Source organism: Nicrophorus vespilloides, unplaced genomic scaffold (assembly GCF_001412225.1).
Source record: "Nicrophorus vespilloides isolate i.1.1-1 unplaced genomic scaffold, Nicve_v1.0, whole genome shotgun sequence".
Taxonomy (NCBI): Eukaryota; Metazoa; Arthropoda; class Insecta; order Coleoptera; family Silphidae; genus Nicrophorus; species Nicrophorus vespilloides.
In genome coordinates this window covers 1-15,898 of record NW_017098156.1, presented here as the reverse complement: position 1 = coordinate 15,898, position 15,898 = coordinate 1, and the positions used below count along the sequence as shown (strand labels likewise).

At 32.1% G+C, this 15,898-nt stretch overlaps 1 protein-coding gene across 1 annotated transcript in view; it reads left to right on the top strand.

The window, feature by feature from the left end:
• The window catches only part of LOC108561768 (succinyl-CoA ligase subunit alpha, mitochondrial-like), a 32,049-nt gene extending 20,102 nt beyond the window's left edge, over window positions 1-11,947 (top strand). Inside the window, exon 2 of the mRNA XM_017919822.1 lies at window positions 10,935-11,947. Coding sequence (XP_017775311.1) covers window positions 10,935-11,947 — 1,013 coding nt within the window. The remainder of the gene's footprint in view (window positions 1-10,934) is intronic.
• Window positions 11,948-15,898: the final 3,951 nt, after the last annotated feature.

Below are 15,898 nucleotides of genomic sequence, written 5' to 3'. Positions count from 1 at the left end.
AATTGATGTTATAAAGATTTTATAGTTCTGGTAAGGAATTTTATAAATTTCTTAATAATTATGACTATATGACGACAATTAATGATGTAAAGATTCAAGAGTTGTCTAAAAAAGATTAAGTTTATAGATTTTTGAATAATGATGACTCTATATGAAAACAATTGATGTTATAAAGATTTTATAGCTCTGGTAAAGAAGTTTATAAATTTCTTAATAATTTTGACTATATGAAGACAATTGATGATGTAAAGATTCAAGAGTTGTGTAAAGAAGATTAAGTTTATAGATTGTTGTATAATGATGACTTCATATGGAAACAATTGATGATATAAAGATTTTATAGTTCTGGTAAGAAAATTTATAAATTTCTTAATAATTATGACTATATGAAGACAATTGATGATAAAAAGATTCGATAGTTGTGTAAAGAAGATTAAGTTTATAGATTTTTGTATAATGATGACTTCATATGGAAACAATTGATGATATAAAGATTTTATAGTTCTGGTAAGGAAATTTATAAATTTATTAATAATTATGACTATATGAAGACAATTGATGATACAAAGATTCGAGAGTTGTGTAAAGAAGATTAAGTTTATAGATTTTTGTATAATGATGACTCTATATGAAAACAATTGATGTTATAAAGATTTTATAGCTCTGGTAAGGAAGTTTATAAATTTCTTAATAATTATGACTATATGAAGACAATTGATGATGTAAAGATTCGAGAGTTGTGTAAAGAAGATTAAGTTTATAGATTTTTATATAATGATGACTTTATATGAAATCAATTGATGATACAAAGATTCTAGTGTTGTATAAGGAAGATTAAGTTCATACATTTTTGAATAATGATGTCTCTATATGAAGATAATTGATGATGCAAACATTGTAGAGTTGTGGTAAGAAAAAATAAGTTCTTAGATTCTAGAGTTCTGATAAAGAATATTTTATTCATAGATTTCTTAATAGTGACAATTCTAAATGAAGACAATTTAATATAGAAAGATTCTAGAGTTGTAAAGAATATTACATTCATGGTTTTCTTAATTAAGAAGACTAAGGAATATTAAGATGATTGAATATACAAGGATTTGAGAGCCTCAGCTAAGAATATTTAGTTTAAAGATTTCTCAACAATGATGACTATCTCAATAAGTATCAATAGATGATACAAAAATTCTAGGAATGTGGTAACAAAGACTAAGTTTATAGATTATTCATAATGATGACTCTTAACAAAGTTTCCAGAGTTGTGATAAAGAAGATTAGGTTTATATGATTAACGATTCAAAGATTCTAGTGTTGTGGTCAGAAAGAGTAAGTTCATATACGAAGATCTCCAAACTTGGGTCAAATGCAAAAGTCATCATCCTAATTCGTCCATTTACTAAATACTTTTTTTTTCTTTTTTTCATATGTAAACTGTTTTTAATCTTGCCGAGTTTTCGTAGGGCGACGTCTGTTCTTCAGTGCATAATGATAAGTTGAGACGACGGCGCGCGGGGCTCTGAATAACTTGTGAGTTATGTAAGCGGGATTTGGCGGGCGACAGGCCTGGTAATATATGGAGACAGAGTGGAGATGCGATAACACCTGATCTAACTTCGGGGTCACGCAACAACAGCCGAACAACAAATACATAGGGGTTGGAAGGAAGGAAAGACGCAAGAAAAGGAAGAAGAAGGAATACACCCATTCTTGGAGGGAGAAAGATCGCACATTAAATGCATTCATTCATCCCTCTCTCCCAAACAATTTTTCTATCTCCCTCAACGCATATTTTTTTTTACTCGTATTTTTCAATATTTTTTTTTAAACTCCCTTTTTCATTCTGGCAGATTGATTATACCTAGGCCGAGATAAAAAAAATTCGCATTAAACTTGCGCGTGCGCCTCGTTTCCTTTCATTCTCTAAAAGCTTTTCCGCTCAAACAAACACGTGTTGTCCTTTGTCCTTTCGCTCATTTTATTAATTTTCATTTGCATAATTAAAAGCGCAAACACATACACACAGAAATTAATCACGACGCGTGTTCATTAATCACGAGCAAAGATAAATAGAAGCGAAATGTTGTTTTTGATGTATGATTTCGGATTTGCGAAGTGACAAAATGATGATTTTTAAATGTACGTTTTTTTTTGTAGTACCGAATTATCCGTATTAATTTTGCATTGGAAGCCATTAGCGCCGAAACTTCAATGTAAAATTTTTTACCAGAAAAATGAAACGTGATGAAACACGAATTTGTGTATTAATTGGACATCGTACGGATAAACAAAAAAAACATTTTTTGTATTAATTTTTGATTAAAAAATATCAATCAATGTTTACTTGCAAATTGCAATTTACCAGACGATTAAATATCTCAACAAGTTATAAATTATTTTAGGAAAATGCATATGGGTATGAAATCAAAAAATTTAATTGGAAATATTTCAATTTTTACAGTATTTTCTCTTCAAAATGTGCTTTAATTAGTTTCTAATTAAAAAAAATTTAATATACTTCATGCGAACTACAAAATCAATATAATTAATCTCTAAATAATAAATTTTCTTCGTTTTTCTGTTCCAAAATTGAAGACATCTTTAATTTATTATTAATTTTATAGATTTTTTCTCTTAAATATTAAAAAAAAAATAGTATAATTAAGTTTTTTGAATATAAAATATTAACTAAAAGAAAAAATTGAAATGTTATTAAAGAAATAAAAATTTGCAATAAAATTATTGTTCCAACTGAAAATGTTTGAATCAAATTTTAAAATATTTAAATTGAATCTACTTAATTGTTGTCTAGGGTCAACAACAACTTTAATAAATAGTTTGAACTAATTTCTAATAAACGTGACTTTGTTTTATACAAATTTTCTATTGAATTGTCTAAAGTCGAAGAAAAAAAGTAATCAAAGCAAAAGTAATATAATTTATAGAGATCCGAGAAAGTGAAATGTATACATAAAAAAAAAGAATCATATAAAATCAAGCACACCTTTTGTGAAGTCACCAATCGAATACGAACATAATACTAAAGCGCATGAAACAAATCGTTCTACCCTTGACTGCAATATAATAAAAAAAAAACGTTACTAGTTCGAATTTCAGATCTTCCCTTAGGGCCGACCTACTTTCAATATTTTTTTCTTAGCTTAGATAAAATTACCTTACACGCACAGCAGAATCTAATTTCAGTTTATTTTTTTTTCATGATTTTTCACGTTTCATCCCAATATATTGACGACGAAAAGCACTTTCCTACTTTTTCCGTCCACCGCGTATTCCGCGTTCAATATTAGCGGAAAATCCAAATTAAAATACGTATTAAAATGCAAAGTATTAGTGGTTGTGCAGAGAGGGTCGGGAAATATGTGGGGGGGAAATTGCTTTGTTAAAGCTTTCTATCATCTATGCGCGCTTGTATGCGTGTGTGTGTATATATGTACACATTCAAATGTGAGCTGTAAAAATGACTCGTCGGGTACGTTGACATTTCATTTATATTCCCTGATGGATTTTTCTCTCCCCTTTTCGCCGTTTTTATTTTCCTTCCTTCTTTCCTTCCTTTTCACAGGCTAAAACCCGTGCGCACATTCGCACTCTCACACACAATTCCATATCACATTCCGATTGCAATCTTGCGATTTAGTTACCCACTGTAACGTGAGAAATTAGAAATGTCATTCTTATTCATACACTTGACTTTGTTTCTGCTTTTCTTTACAAAAAAAGAAACTGACACGTTAACGCATTTCCTTAAAGATAATAATCCTATATGGAATGAAAAGGAATCATACTTTCATTCTTAAAAAAAAACTTTAGTTATTATAGGCTTTATTTTGTAAGGCTCAGGAAGCACAAACTGAGTTGAGCCTCATAAAGTTGGGCGTTCCACAAGGTAGTGTCCTGGGACCAATTTTATATCTATTAAACACTGCAGATATACCAACAACAGAAAAAACAAACACAGATAACAAAGCAATGATGGCATCAGACAAAAGTCCCATAATTGCATCTCGACACCTTCAAGAAGAGTTAAAAACCCTTAACCGCAAAACTTTTTCTTTTTTTGTGCCATTAAATAACACTCATCATGTTTCTGGCTAAATGAGCTTAAGCTCACATGTACGCCACCCCTTAATAACAACACCATTGTATCTGCATATCTACACTGAATAAAGAATTTTAAAATTGAAATGGAATTCAAGAAGAGCTTAAGAAATGGCGAATTAGTATAAACAAGTCGAAATCGGTGCATGTTACTTTCACCTTAAAACGAGACACCTTTCCTCCAGTGAAACTCAACAACCAAATAGTTCCAGCATCTTCAAGGGTGAGATACTTGGGAATGCATCTGGACACGAGACTGACTTGGAAAGATCCATGCAAAGCGTAAACAACTAGTTTTTTTTTTTTCTTGTAATCTTTCTCTTAAAATCGGCGGCTTCACAAACACCAACAAGACAATTAATTAATCCAATGTTTAAATAAGTATATACGTTAGTGTTTTTGGAAAAAAAACGTTGTTGTTCGGACCCTTACCAGCTTTAGAAACGAAAGAACACAAATATTTTCCTTTTCCAGGTTCTTTATTTCTTATGATTACAATGATGATTATTGTCTATTCACAATAATCTTCACTCGCGCGAGCACAGGCTCCCATGAAGTTCGCAGAAACTCAAATATATATTATATTTTACATATTATGTGGATACTTTCTCATACACTTATGTAACTGAACAAAAATACAACGACAACACGACATCTCTTAAGCATTTTCTTTAACTAAGGTTCCCATTGAGGTGTTTTGCATAAAATTTAGAAAGATGTATTGGTTAAATGTGCAACCAACCGGTTAAAATGACATTTTTATTAACAGTAATATAAATCGAGATCTTTCTGTCCATTTCTATTTAATTTCTTGAAATTCTCGAATTTTTTTTCCCGGGAACACAGGAACAAAATCCTGACCACGTTGTCTCCTGTACAAACGCTCTAGTATGTAAAGTCTTTTACTTTCATTTCCTCTTACAGCTGTAAATTTTTGATGGACACACACATCTGAATACTTTTTTTTTTGTTGCCACTTCAATTTTATTGGCCGGTCCTGTGGCCAGGTTTTTACTGTTCCACCTACAAAATATTTATAGCCTTCTCTCTCTCTCTCTTTATATAACTATACAAATAAATATATATAAATTTATTGCCTCCTCTCTATTTATATAAATATATCTATGTATTTGATCGTAAAAATTTGCAAGGAGATCCCGTTTTAAATGCGGCTCCGTTCCGATAAATTTCGTTATTAGCATAATAATTTCATAAAAACAATTTGCGGCGCGCGGTGAGCGCCAACGAACTCGATATCAAACTGGCATAAAAGTTTCTTCTTAAAAATATATTACGTAAATGGATGATGTGGAGGAGGCCGCAGCAAAATGTTGCTTCATCAAATATTTAGTGTTTTCATTTACCCGAAAATTATGCTAATACCTTCTTCTTGCATCGGGTCGGAACATTTCAGCCAAAATTTCAAAAACTAATTTCGAAAAGAAGAGAAAAAAAAAACAACACGAATTTGCAAAGTAAATACAATTTTATGCAATGTGATGTTTGGATTTTGAATGTTGAATAATTAATTGGACATATTTTATATTATGTTGTTATATAACAGGGATGGGCACGTTATTGACATCCAATCCTATGTTTCAAGATGTTTTACTATATTTTCATATATTAATTTTTCAATAGGAGTCGTAACTCAACGAAGAGCCACATTTGCCCAACCCTGTTATATAACATAGCTATAATTTAATGAGCATTTGGATAGATGTTTTTGAATGAAACAGTTCAGGATTAAGAACTAATATTTACTCATGACATCTTATTTTGATAAGTAAAAGGATTTTGAATGAGTAATCTTAAGATTAAGGACTAAAATTTGCTAATGACAACTTATTTTGATAAATATGTATGAAAGGATTGTGAACGAATAAATTAAGGACTAAGGACGAAAATTTACTCATAAGAACTTATTTTGATAAATAAGCATATGTTTAGGACGTTGATTGAATAAATTTAAAATTAAGGACTAAAATTTACTCGTTAGAAATTATTCGGATAGATAGGCATCAGGATAGAAGGATTGTTAATGAATAAATTCAGAAATAAGGACTAAAATTTACTCATAAGAACACATTTTGATTTAAGGACAAACAATTAAGATGCAATTTCATTTGCATAAATGAAATTGGAACATAAAGAAAATTACAAATCAATAATTTTGAATGTTAAAATATATAACTTTTTACCGATAATTTTAATTATACATAAAATATTTTTTTATCCACAGATGCTAGTTTCTAAATATTTTGTAGATTTTTTTTCAATTTTCTTGTAAAATGTTCTTCATTCTGCGTCATGAAAAAAAAAAGTAAAGCTTGAAGAGAAGAGGAGAAAATAATAATTTAAATTTATATTTTTCGCCGGAGGCATGGAAAACTGGCGAAAAGTGTAAATAATAATGGCGTGCCGGTGACAGTGGAAATTAATGGAAAATCGTTGTTTTGAAATTACGATGCAGAATGCAGATTTCTCTTCTTCCTTTTTTTTTACTTCTACTTCTTCTGTTCTGCCGTTGTTTTGTAATTCGCGCCTCGCGGCGTTCCCATCTCTTCCTCCCTTAATTTCTTCCTCTCTAAATCTCTCGTTTTCATTCTTATTGTCTCGGCTTTTAATAAATAAATTGTTCTTTGAATGGCGCAAGGAATGCGGTGGTAATTTATGGCCGTTAACTCTCGCGTCTCCTCCACTATTCCGCGGATCGCAGTAACCCAGGATAACTTTTCACCTGCAGCTTTTGTTCTCCACACAGATGGAGGGAAACCCAATGTTTTTACTTATTTACTCCTTATTCTTTCCCTTATTTTATTTGCAGCGCTTTTCCTTACATTTTTTTTTTCACTTCCCCTCTGCTTTATGCCTGGGTGTTGGCTGCTGATGCTCTTTCTTCCTTTTATTTCTTTACTTCTTCAGGGATAAACTTCCACGCGTCTCCACATGTCCCCGGAATTTACTACTTTAACTTTTGTCTCCTCCAATCTTCCATCTCCTTCCAAAACACACACATACAAACACAAACAACAACATACGAAACAGCACTCTTCTTCCCAGAGTCGCGGCGCGTCTTTCGCCTCGCATTTATAATAAATAACTTGCTGTTTAAGTTCCACCGAAAGAACTTTGACAGTTTAATGCTTTGTCCTGTTATTGTTTCCCCAAACCCAAGACCGAAGCTCCGAACTCCTCTCCCATTGTTCCAACTCTCCTCAATAGAAATTATATTAAAGGATTTGCCTACACCGTAGAAAGGAATATGCTCTCCGGGCTTCGCCTTCAGCATCCAGAAAATTGTTTTCATTAAGCTTCGCGACGACCCATTAAAATCCATTGTACTGCATTTTAATCGTTCTCAGCTCTAACACACACACAAATATTAATTGATTTTAATTTTCAAATCTTCAGTTCCAAGTGTTTGCTTTTTCTCTTTCCCCAGACGTCCTTCATATCAAGAGGCGAATTCATTTTATAACCGTTTGTCCTCCGCATCACTGATTTCCATTACTCATTGAATTTACATTTCAATTCATCGCACAAATTTAAATATTAAACAAAAATCTTTAATGTTACAATTTATATAATAAAAATTATAATTGTAACTTCAACTTATTTTCAATCTAACATTTTCATTTTTTCTATCTCATTTCTTGTGTAATTTTGTATAGAAAAGAACTAAACTTAAACTAAATTTCCATTATTTTCATCTGATTTCTTACGTAAAGGACAATATAAGATTAATTAATGTGAATCATTTAAAATCATTTTTTTTTCAATAAATTACAGAAAGAAATATTTGTATTTCAAATTTTGACCCAAAGTAAATAAATTGTCTAATATATAAAAAATATATAAAATATATAATAAATAAATAATATATAAAAAAAAAATGTTATAAATTACTGAATTTGCATAAAACAACAATCATAATTATATTTACGATGAAATAAAAGTGAAGTCCCACAGTGACTTTAAATAACAAAGAATTATATAGGACGAATAATGTAACAATAACAACAACAAAAAATCTGGGATGCAATTGGATGCTGTAATTGGAAAACATGAAATCTGGATGAAACGAGATCTGTTGGGAAATCGAAACCACGCATTGTTATTCATATGTACCTAAGGTAATAGAAGAATAAAAGAAGGGAAACTATGAATATAAAAATAACAATTCTTCTAAACAAAAAAATAATGATAATTTCTATAAATATATTAAAAAACAAACAAAATCAGTTTGAAACTATTAACATTTGTTCTTTCCTAACATATATGCAAAATTATAGAGATAATTCCCAAAATTATGTTTCTATATTAAATAAGCTTGTACATAAACCGACTCTTTCAAATATCAACTTTTCTAAGAAACCGATTTTCCAATTTTAGCAATAATAAGGGATTTTTTTTTTTCAGGAAACAGGAAGAAAATTTTCTAAATTCGTTAGATTTAAGTAAAGTTTGATGAAGCTAGAACAAATTTGAATTTTTGGAGGTAATAAATTTAAAATGGAAAAAATGATAGAATCTAAATCACATTTAGGTATTAGATTGTAAGGGGATTAGAATTGTTGTGAAAGTCAACTTTTTCAATAAAAAATGAACTTAAAAACCGTAAGATTAATTAGAACATACGAAGAAACATTCATATACAAACTAAAAAAATATAGAAAGAAAAAGTAAAACTGAAATATAGGTAAACAATACATTTTAAAGCCTAGTCAAATTTAGAAAAAGGGCGATTAATAGCCGAATGGTTAAGTCGCCCTACCCACGTGCCAGTGGTCACAGGTTCAAATCCTGGTCAAGAAAGGCCCTTTGTGAGCCCTCTCGGTGCTTACAGCAATAGGGCCATCGTTCATCACAGATAGACAATGAAATGAAAGAGGTTCAGCAAATGGACCTTCATGGACCTAATGTCAATCGCGATCTTAAATTTACTCAATATTCACTTTGAACAGATTGTAAATAAAATTACACGACATAAAAAAAATCTGAAATAATGTAATTAAGAAGGTAAAAATATTAAACTTGAAAAATGTTTAGAAAGTTTTCATCAATTTAAAGCTATAACATCAAATTTTTGATAAACCAAGTGTCTAAAATTGATTATTTCAATAACAATTCATGATTTTATCATGTACAAAGAACATTTAAACATGTATATTAAGAACATGATGAACAAATGAGATAAATTAAAACACAATTGTTATATGAAAGTGAAACTGAAATTTCTGAAACGTTTACTTTGATTTACGTTAAAAACCTCTTTCCCTCAGTATTAAATAAGTCGTATTCCATAGATTATACGGTAAACGAAACGGAGATTCCTTAACAAAGACTTAAGACTTTATTTACTACAAACAAAGATAACGTTTAATCTTCATTAAAGATAAATTGCTTTCGGCAATTTTCCTAATCTGAAATTTATTTGCTTGCCGTCTTTTATATATATACATTTTTTTCTTTCTATCTCAACAACGCGGGGGCAGCGATGAAGCACCCGTTGCGTAATTTATTTGTGCCTGTTTCATTTTTATTTTTTGCGGTATTCTTTGGGGTTCTTCGGACTCCCGCAGAGTACGTGCACATTATACACGTCGTCGCTGATATCAGATAACTACCCGATCCCACGCACACTACACCCTCTCTCTGTCCCTTTCATTTCCATCATCCCCAACTTTATTATGAAACCAACACACGAATTACTCTTATTATTGCGCAAATTTATTGCGCCCGCGCCTAATCTGAGTTATTAATATAATTATAAAAATAAAATTAATCAAAATGAGTTGCGCCCTCGAACAAACACACACACACATAAAAAAGAATGAAGTAGGATGCGTATATAAGGGTGGAAATCCGGAGATTGTTTATCTCTTTTTACTTCATCCCCCGACGGAACGATAAATAAAATACAAGAACAAAAAAATATAATTTACGTGTTTTTTTTTGCTTTCCTATTCACTTATTCAGATTAGAAAAAAAATATGTATACTGGAACTTTATTAAGCAGTAAAAGTCCACAATTTAATTAAAACCCGTATGCAGGAACGGGCAACTATTACTAGTCCCTCATTGCATTGCAATCGTAAATTAAATGCCTTGATTTGTGGCCCCTGAATATTAACTTGCTTCCTGCTGCTTTCTTTTATGGCTGCAAGGATTTCGTTCGGATATTATTTTTTATACACCTATGCTATTTTCATCATTACGTATACAATTGCATAAAAGTAAAGCATTACAATCAATACTTAAAGTAATGCAAAATTTAAGTTACAAAAGAAATATATGAGAATTTATTCATGTATTGTTTTTTTTTTAGTTGCGTTCACACAAATTAATACTATTTTTTATTGTTGGAATTATCGAAAGTATAGAAAAGAAAACTTTTTCCAAAACCTAATTCAATGATTAATCAAGGAATGAATACATATTAAAAATATAAGATTTATCATTATAATTATGCATTCGCAATAAATTAATTGAAATTTATTGTATTTTATTCTTTCAAAATTATTTAAAATCATAGAGAATGTTGTTAACACTAAAATAATTTGTTTTAACATTTGGCGACGTTAGTGATGCAATAATTGCATGATATTCTAGTTAGACTCTGGTGAGGTTTGTATTCAGGAAAACACAAAATGATCCCACTAAGACTAAATCTTCATTAGTTAATTTATACGATTATAGAGTGCAGGACAAAAATGTTGATGTTGAATAGTGTCATAGAAACATAACTGTATAAATTGGATTGAAGTAAATCGAAGATTGCAATGGATGATTTAGAAACGTCAAATAATTTGAAGTCTCCTCGCAAATTGGAAATTTGGTGCGTTACGTAAGCAGAATGGCTTTGTTGAGAAGGTTGGGGGTTTTGTTCAAGCAGCAAGTGAGATACGCGGGTTACGATGACACCATACCGAATCTGATGGTGAAGAAGGAAACCAAAGTTCTTTGCCAAGGAATCACTGGCAAACATGCAACCCTTCACGTTAAACTGGCGGTGGAATACGGAACGAACATGGTTGGAGGCGTGACTCCAGGTAAAGGAGGAAAGAAGCATCTGGATCTTCCAGTCTTCAACACCGTGAAAGAGGCGAAACAGGCTACGAACTGCGAAGCTTCCGTCATTTACGTGCCTCCGGTGAAGGCTGGAGCTGCCATCCAGGAGGCTATAGAAGCGGAAATCGGTTTGATCGTCTGCATCAGCGAAGGTATTCCTCAACACGATATGGTGAAGATCAAGCATGGATTGCTGAGGCAAGGAAAATCTCGTTTGATTGGACCCAACTGCGCTGGATTGATTGCTCCTGATCAATGCAAGATCGGCGTCATGCCTGGATCAATCCACAAGAAGGGATGTATTGGTATCATCTCCAGATCGGGTACTCTCACCTACGAAGCTGTGCAACAAACGACGGACGTTGGTTTAGGGCAAACCCTATGCTTGGGTATCGGTGGTGATCCTTTCAATGGGACAAATTTCGTGGATGGAATTAGGCTGTTCTTGCAGGATGCCAACACCAAAGGTATTGTCATAATTGGAGAGATTGGTGGTGGCGAGGAGGAGAAGGCAGCTGCCTATTTGAAAAAGAATAACTCGGGGAAAGGTTCGAAGCCTGTGGTGGCGTACGTTGCAGGTCTTTACGCTCCTCCAGGTCGTAGGATGGGACACGCTGGAGCCATTGTATCAGGAGGTCAAGGCAAGGCTGTAGACAAGATCAGAACCTTGACAGCTGCAGGAGTCACCTGTCCTAAATCACCAAACGATATTGGTAGCACCATGTTGAACGAAATGAAGAAACGCTTTTTGATTTGATTCCATGCGAGGAAACTGTAAATTTTTGCTTATATTTTTACTAATAAAATTGTAATTGATTGAAACAATTTAATGTTTAAAGAAAATTTGAACAATAATATTATTTAAATAATTTACATGTATATTTGTTTGCATAATATATTTATTCATTTAAAATAAGTAAAAAAATAATTATCATAATTAACAGAGTTAATACAGAAAGTAAGTAAAAGTATTTTTGAAAACAAAAATGAGGATTTAGCAAAGAATAATCATTTTATTAACAAAATGTTTTATCTTTTAATATTCATAATGTTACTTTTGTTCTTTTCTTTTTGTAGGATTTGATCATCTCTCGGTGTATCTATGATGTAGATCGAATCAAAAAGAATAATTGAAAGCGAGATAGCGGACTTAATTAGTGCTTTATGGAGTGGGCAGCTTTATTTATGCGTCGTCCCACTGCCAGACTCGAGGTATAAAAAATATATATATATAAAAAGAAAGGAAGAACGTGAAGGGCGAAAGAGAGAGAGAACAGAGAAAAAAAGAAGCAATAGAGTCGAGAAAAATGAGAGGGGTCTGGAAGCATTAGTCTAAATTACTTTTAAGCAAAAATCGCGCTGCATATTCATGATTGAAATCCCAGGGAGTTGATTTTAATTAATCTATGCGTGCAACGTACACTCGACTCTGAGGGAGTTGGGTAGTAGCGGTGTGACTGCAGCTTTGCGAGGAAGGATCTTTGGCTCGGCATTGTTGTCCTTTGATAATGCCCCTCACGTAGCCAGGACTAGGCAACTTTACACATTGGAACCACCGCACCTCCTCGCTCCCTCCTATTGCTCCTGAGGCAGGTGCCGGATCCTCGGTTCGTCCTTACACGCGCTGCAGAAAGGACGAGGAAGCAAAGAGAGAGAGAGAGAGAGACGTGCCAACTTTCCAGTCGTCGGCCCACTGCGTAACTCCGCTTTAATGTTTGTCGAACGTGCAACTTTAAGTCTCGACGATTATATTCAAGTTTCAGGCCGTTTTCGTCCGGATCGCACCGGCAATTCATCTAAATTTCAGTCTGTCCTCCGTTTTCCGCTTCCAGAAACATCCCTCTTCCCCGTCTTCACTTCCGCTCAACCATCAAACAAAAACGCAACTCCAAGAATCAACTTCGCAATTTATCCTCAAAATCTCCACACACCAAAAAAATAAACATTCATATAATGCTTATAATATTCATTCACGTGTTCCATTTTAATTTTCAATTAAAACTTTCATTAATTAATCATCTCAGCCTTACAACTGTAATTACAAACATACGCATACAATTAGTGTACCAATGTAATTTAATGCTTGAAAGTTAAGTCGTGTAGTCTTATTGTTAACGCACGTAGTGAGGCTTTAATTAATTAATGTTTGTTAAAATGTGAACGTTCAGTCGGTGCAAAAAGGTAAATTCTGTAGAATTGTACACACGGTAGACACAATTTATTCCGGGATTTGTGAGATCAAAAGTCTGCGGATTCAATTCCCGACCGCAGCTGTAAATCTTAGGCGTCCACCGGAGCCATTAACAAACACGTTCTAAATAAGTAAATACGATGTGGAGTAAGAAATCTTTTATTGTGGTAAAATAGTTTAAATATATCTATAAACTAGACAATATAAATAGACTTTATCCTAAATAATATAGTTTTGTTAATTTTTATAAGAAATTATGAAATTAGTTTATTTAAAAAACATTGAAATGTTGTTGTTAATACAGATAATGTGAATAAATGTACAGTAAATCTTATTAATAAGTGTTTAAAATATTCTAAAAAAAAATAACAAGATCATCTCAGCGTTTATCCAAGAAGTATAAAAGAAAAATAAATAAAACAATGGAAAAGCTTAATGAAAATGTACAGGATTGTCGATGAATATTCAAGCTTACGTTATGCTTTTTCCCAGACAACGTTTCAGCTTTTATAATTGAATTGCTTAATCTGCCGGTTAAGCAAATAAGCGCGTTCTCTATTATATTTTCGTTTTTTATTTTTTTTTGAAGCCCGAGCGAAGCAGAAACAGTTAAACTACAAAATTAGTATATTTAGGGGTGTTCCTCTGTGTATTTTTTTTTGTGCCCTTCTGCAGCGTGGGCCGCGAAACAAATGAAACAGATGGCACCGAGGCTTGAAGTGGAGATTCCACAGGTCGTCATGTCAAGTGCTCGGTAAACACAATCGCACTCGGCAAGAAGAAATTAATTACAACTAGGTCATGAATATGCATATTGCTCCTCTCTCTCCTCTTTAGGACCTTTTTTTGTTAAGGTGAAAAAGAAAAACATTGCTTCGAGTTTTTCGAATTGGGTTGTTCTACTCTCGAAGGGCTATACAGTTTTAGCCGAGAATGGTTTCATTTCCGAAGAGAGAAATAAACAAAAAAATGTACGGCGTTGCAGAAGGAAGGCGATTAAGAGGAATTTAGTGTTAATTGGCGCTGGCAAAAGGGGACGGCAAACAGAATATAAATGGGCCGGTGATGAGCTTTCCATGTCTAACCACAGATTCCATTAAATCGATCTCTCCCCCAACCAGTCTTCTGATTCTACTGTATCTCTTTTTTTTTTCTTCTATAGCGGAAAAGACGACATTCTCCCCAATTTCCTCGCTTTATTATCATGGGAAATTGAAATACCGATTCCCTCGTATTTTATTTACTTAATAATGGAAACCATGAAAGCGTTTCTTTAAGCTACACAGGAGATTCATTGGCGGCAACAGCATTCAGTTACAAAACTCACAGTATTATCGGAAAGAAATATTTTCAAAATACACATTTTGAAACGTTTCTTAAATAAATCACTAATACAATATTCGTGTTCACTTTGAAATAAATATAATTTATAATTTCATATTTTACCGAAAGGGTCGACAAACTGGAGAAAAGTGCCAGTTTTAAGGTATTTCCTGTTAATAAAATAAGTCTTCGGAGCAGCACATTACATTTTTATTTCTAATTATTGTTCGTTTTTATTTTTTTAATTCAATTAAATATTACAAAAAAAATGGCTCAAAGGCTTTGGATAATTGAATCAAACGTAATAAAGTCTGCAAAAAATAAATAAATACTACCGTTTCTTGATGTTTTTCTACAATTTTACTATTTGCATTTAAATTTAAGATATTCGGTAATATTTCTTATGTAAATTTAATTTTTCATTCTGTGAAATTTGAAGAGAATTTTTATTTTTTACATTTGTTTCTTTCATAAAAAATATAAATAATTGAAGTAAACTCATTTTCTTTAAATTTTACTATATTAAGAAAAATTTCATTAAAACAATAGAAACAGAGGCGACTCGTCTACAACAATCAAATGGGCTGTGTCCCATCTATACCATATTGAAATTAGCAGAATAATTCATGAATTAGTTAATAAAATAAACAAACAAAAAATCTCATAATTGGTTTCACCAATTTCCTGGACTGTGTTTTAAACCGTTTCGAGGAACGAAATAATGGGGACTGTATAAAATATAATTTTGTACACATTTTTTTTTTAATTTTTACTTTGTTCAATTACAATTTGCAAACCGGAATATAGTGAATCAGGACTAATTCAAGCCGCACTAAGCGATTTATTGCTATAATTGTGTATTTCTTTGTTCATTCTTTTTTTTTATTGTTTTTAAAGCAATCTATCATCTGACATTGATATCTAGCCTTATGAATGTGGTGAAGTAAGTTAAAAAAGGACACTATAATAATAATTAATGAAGTGAAGATCCAGCAACCCCACTTCACATATACGTAATTTTTATGCACTTGCACACATTAATAATCAATATTTAAAATCGGTTTGGTAAATCTTGTGGTTTATGACTTTGCACACATTAATATCAATATTTAAAATCGGTTTGGTAAATCTTGTGGTTTGAATCTCTTCAATCTTCGACGATGCTCTGCAGTATGCATCAGCTCCATGTTGATT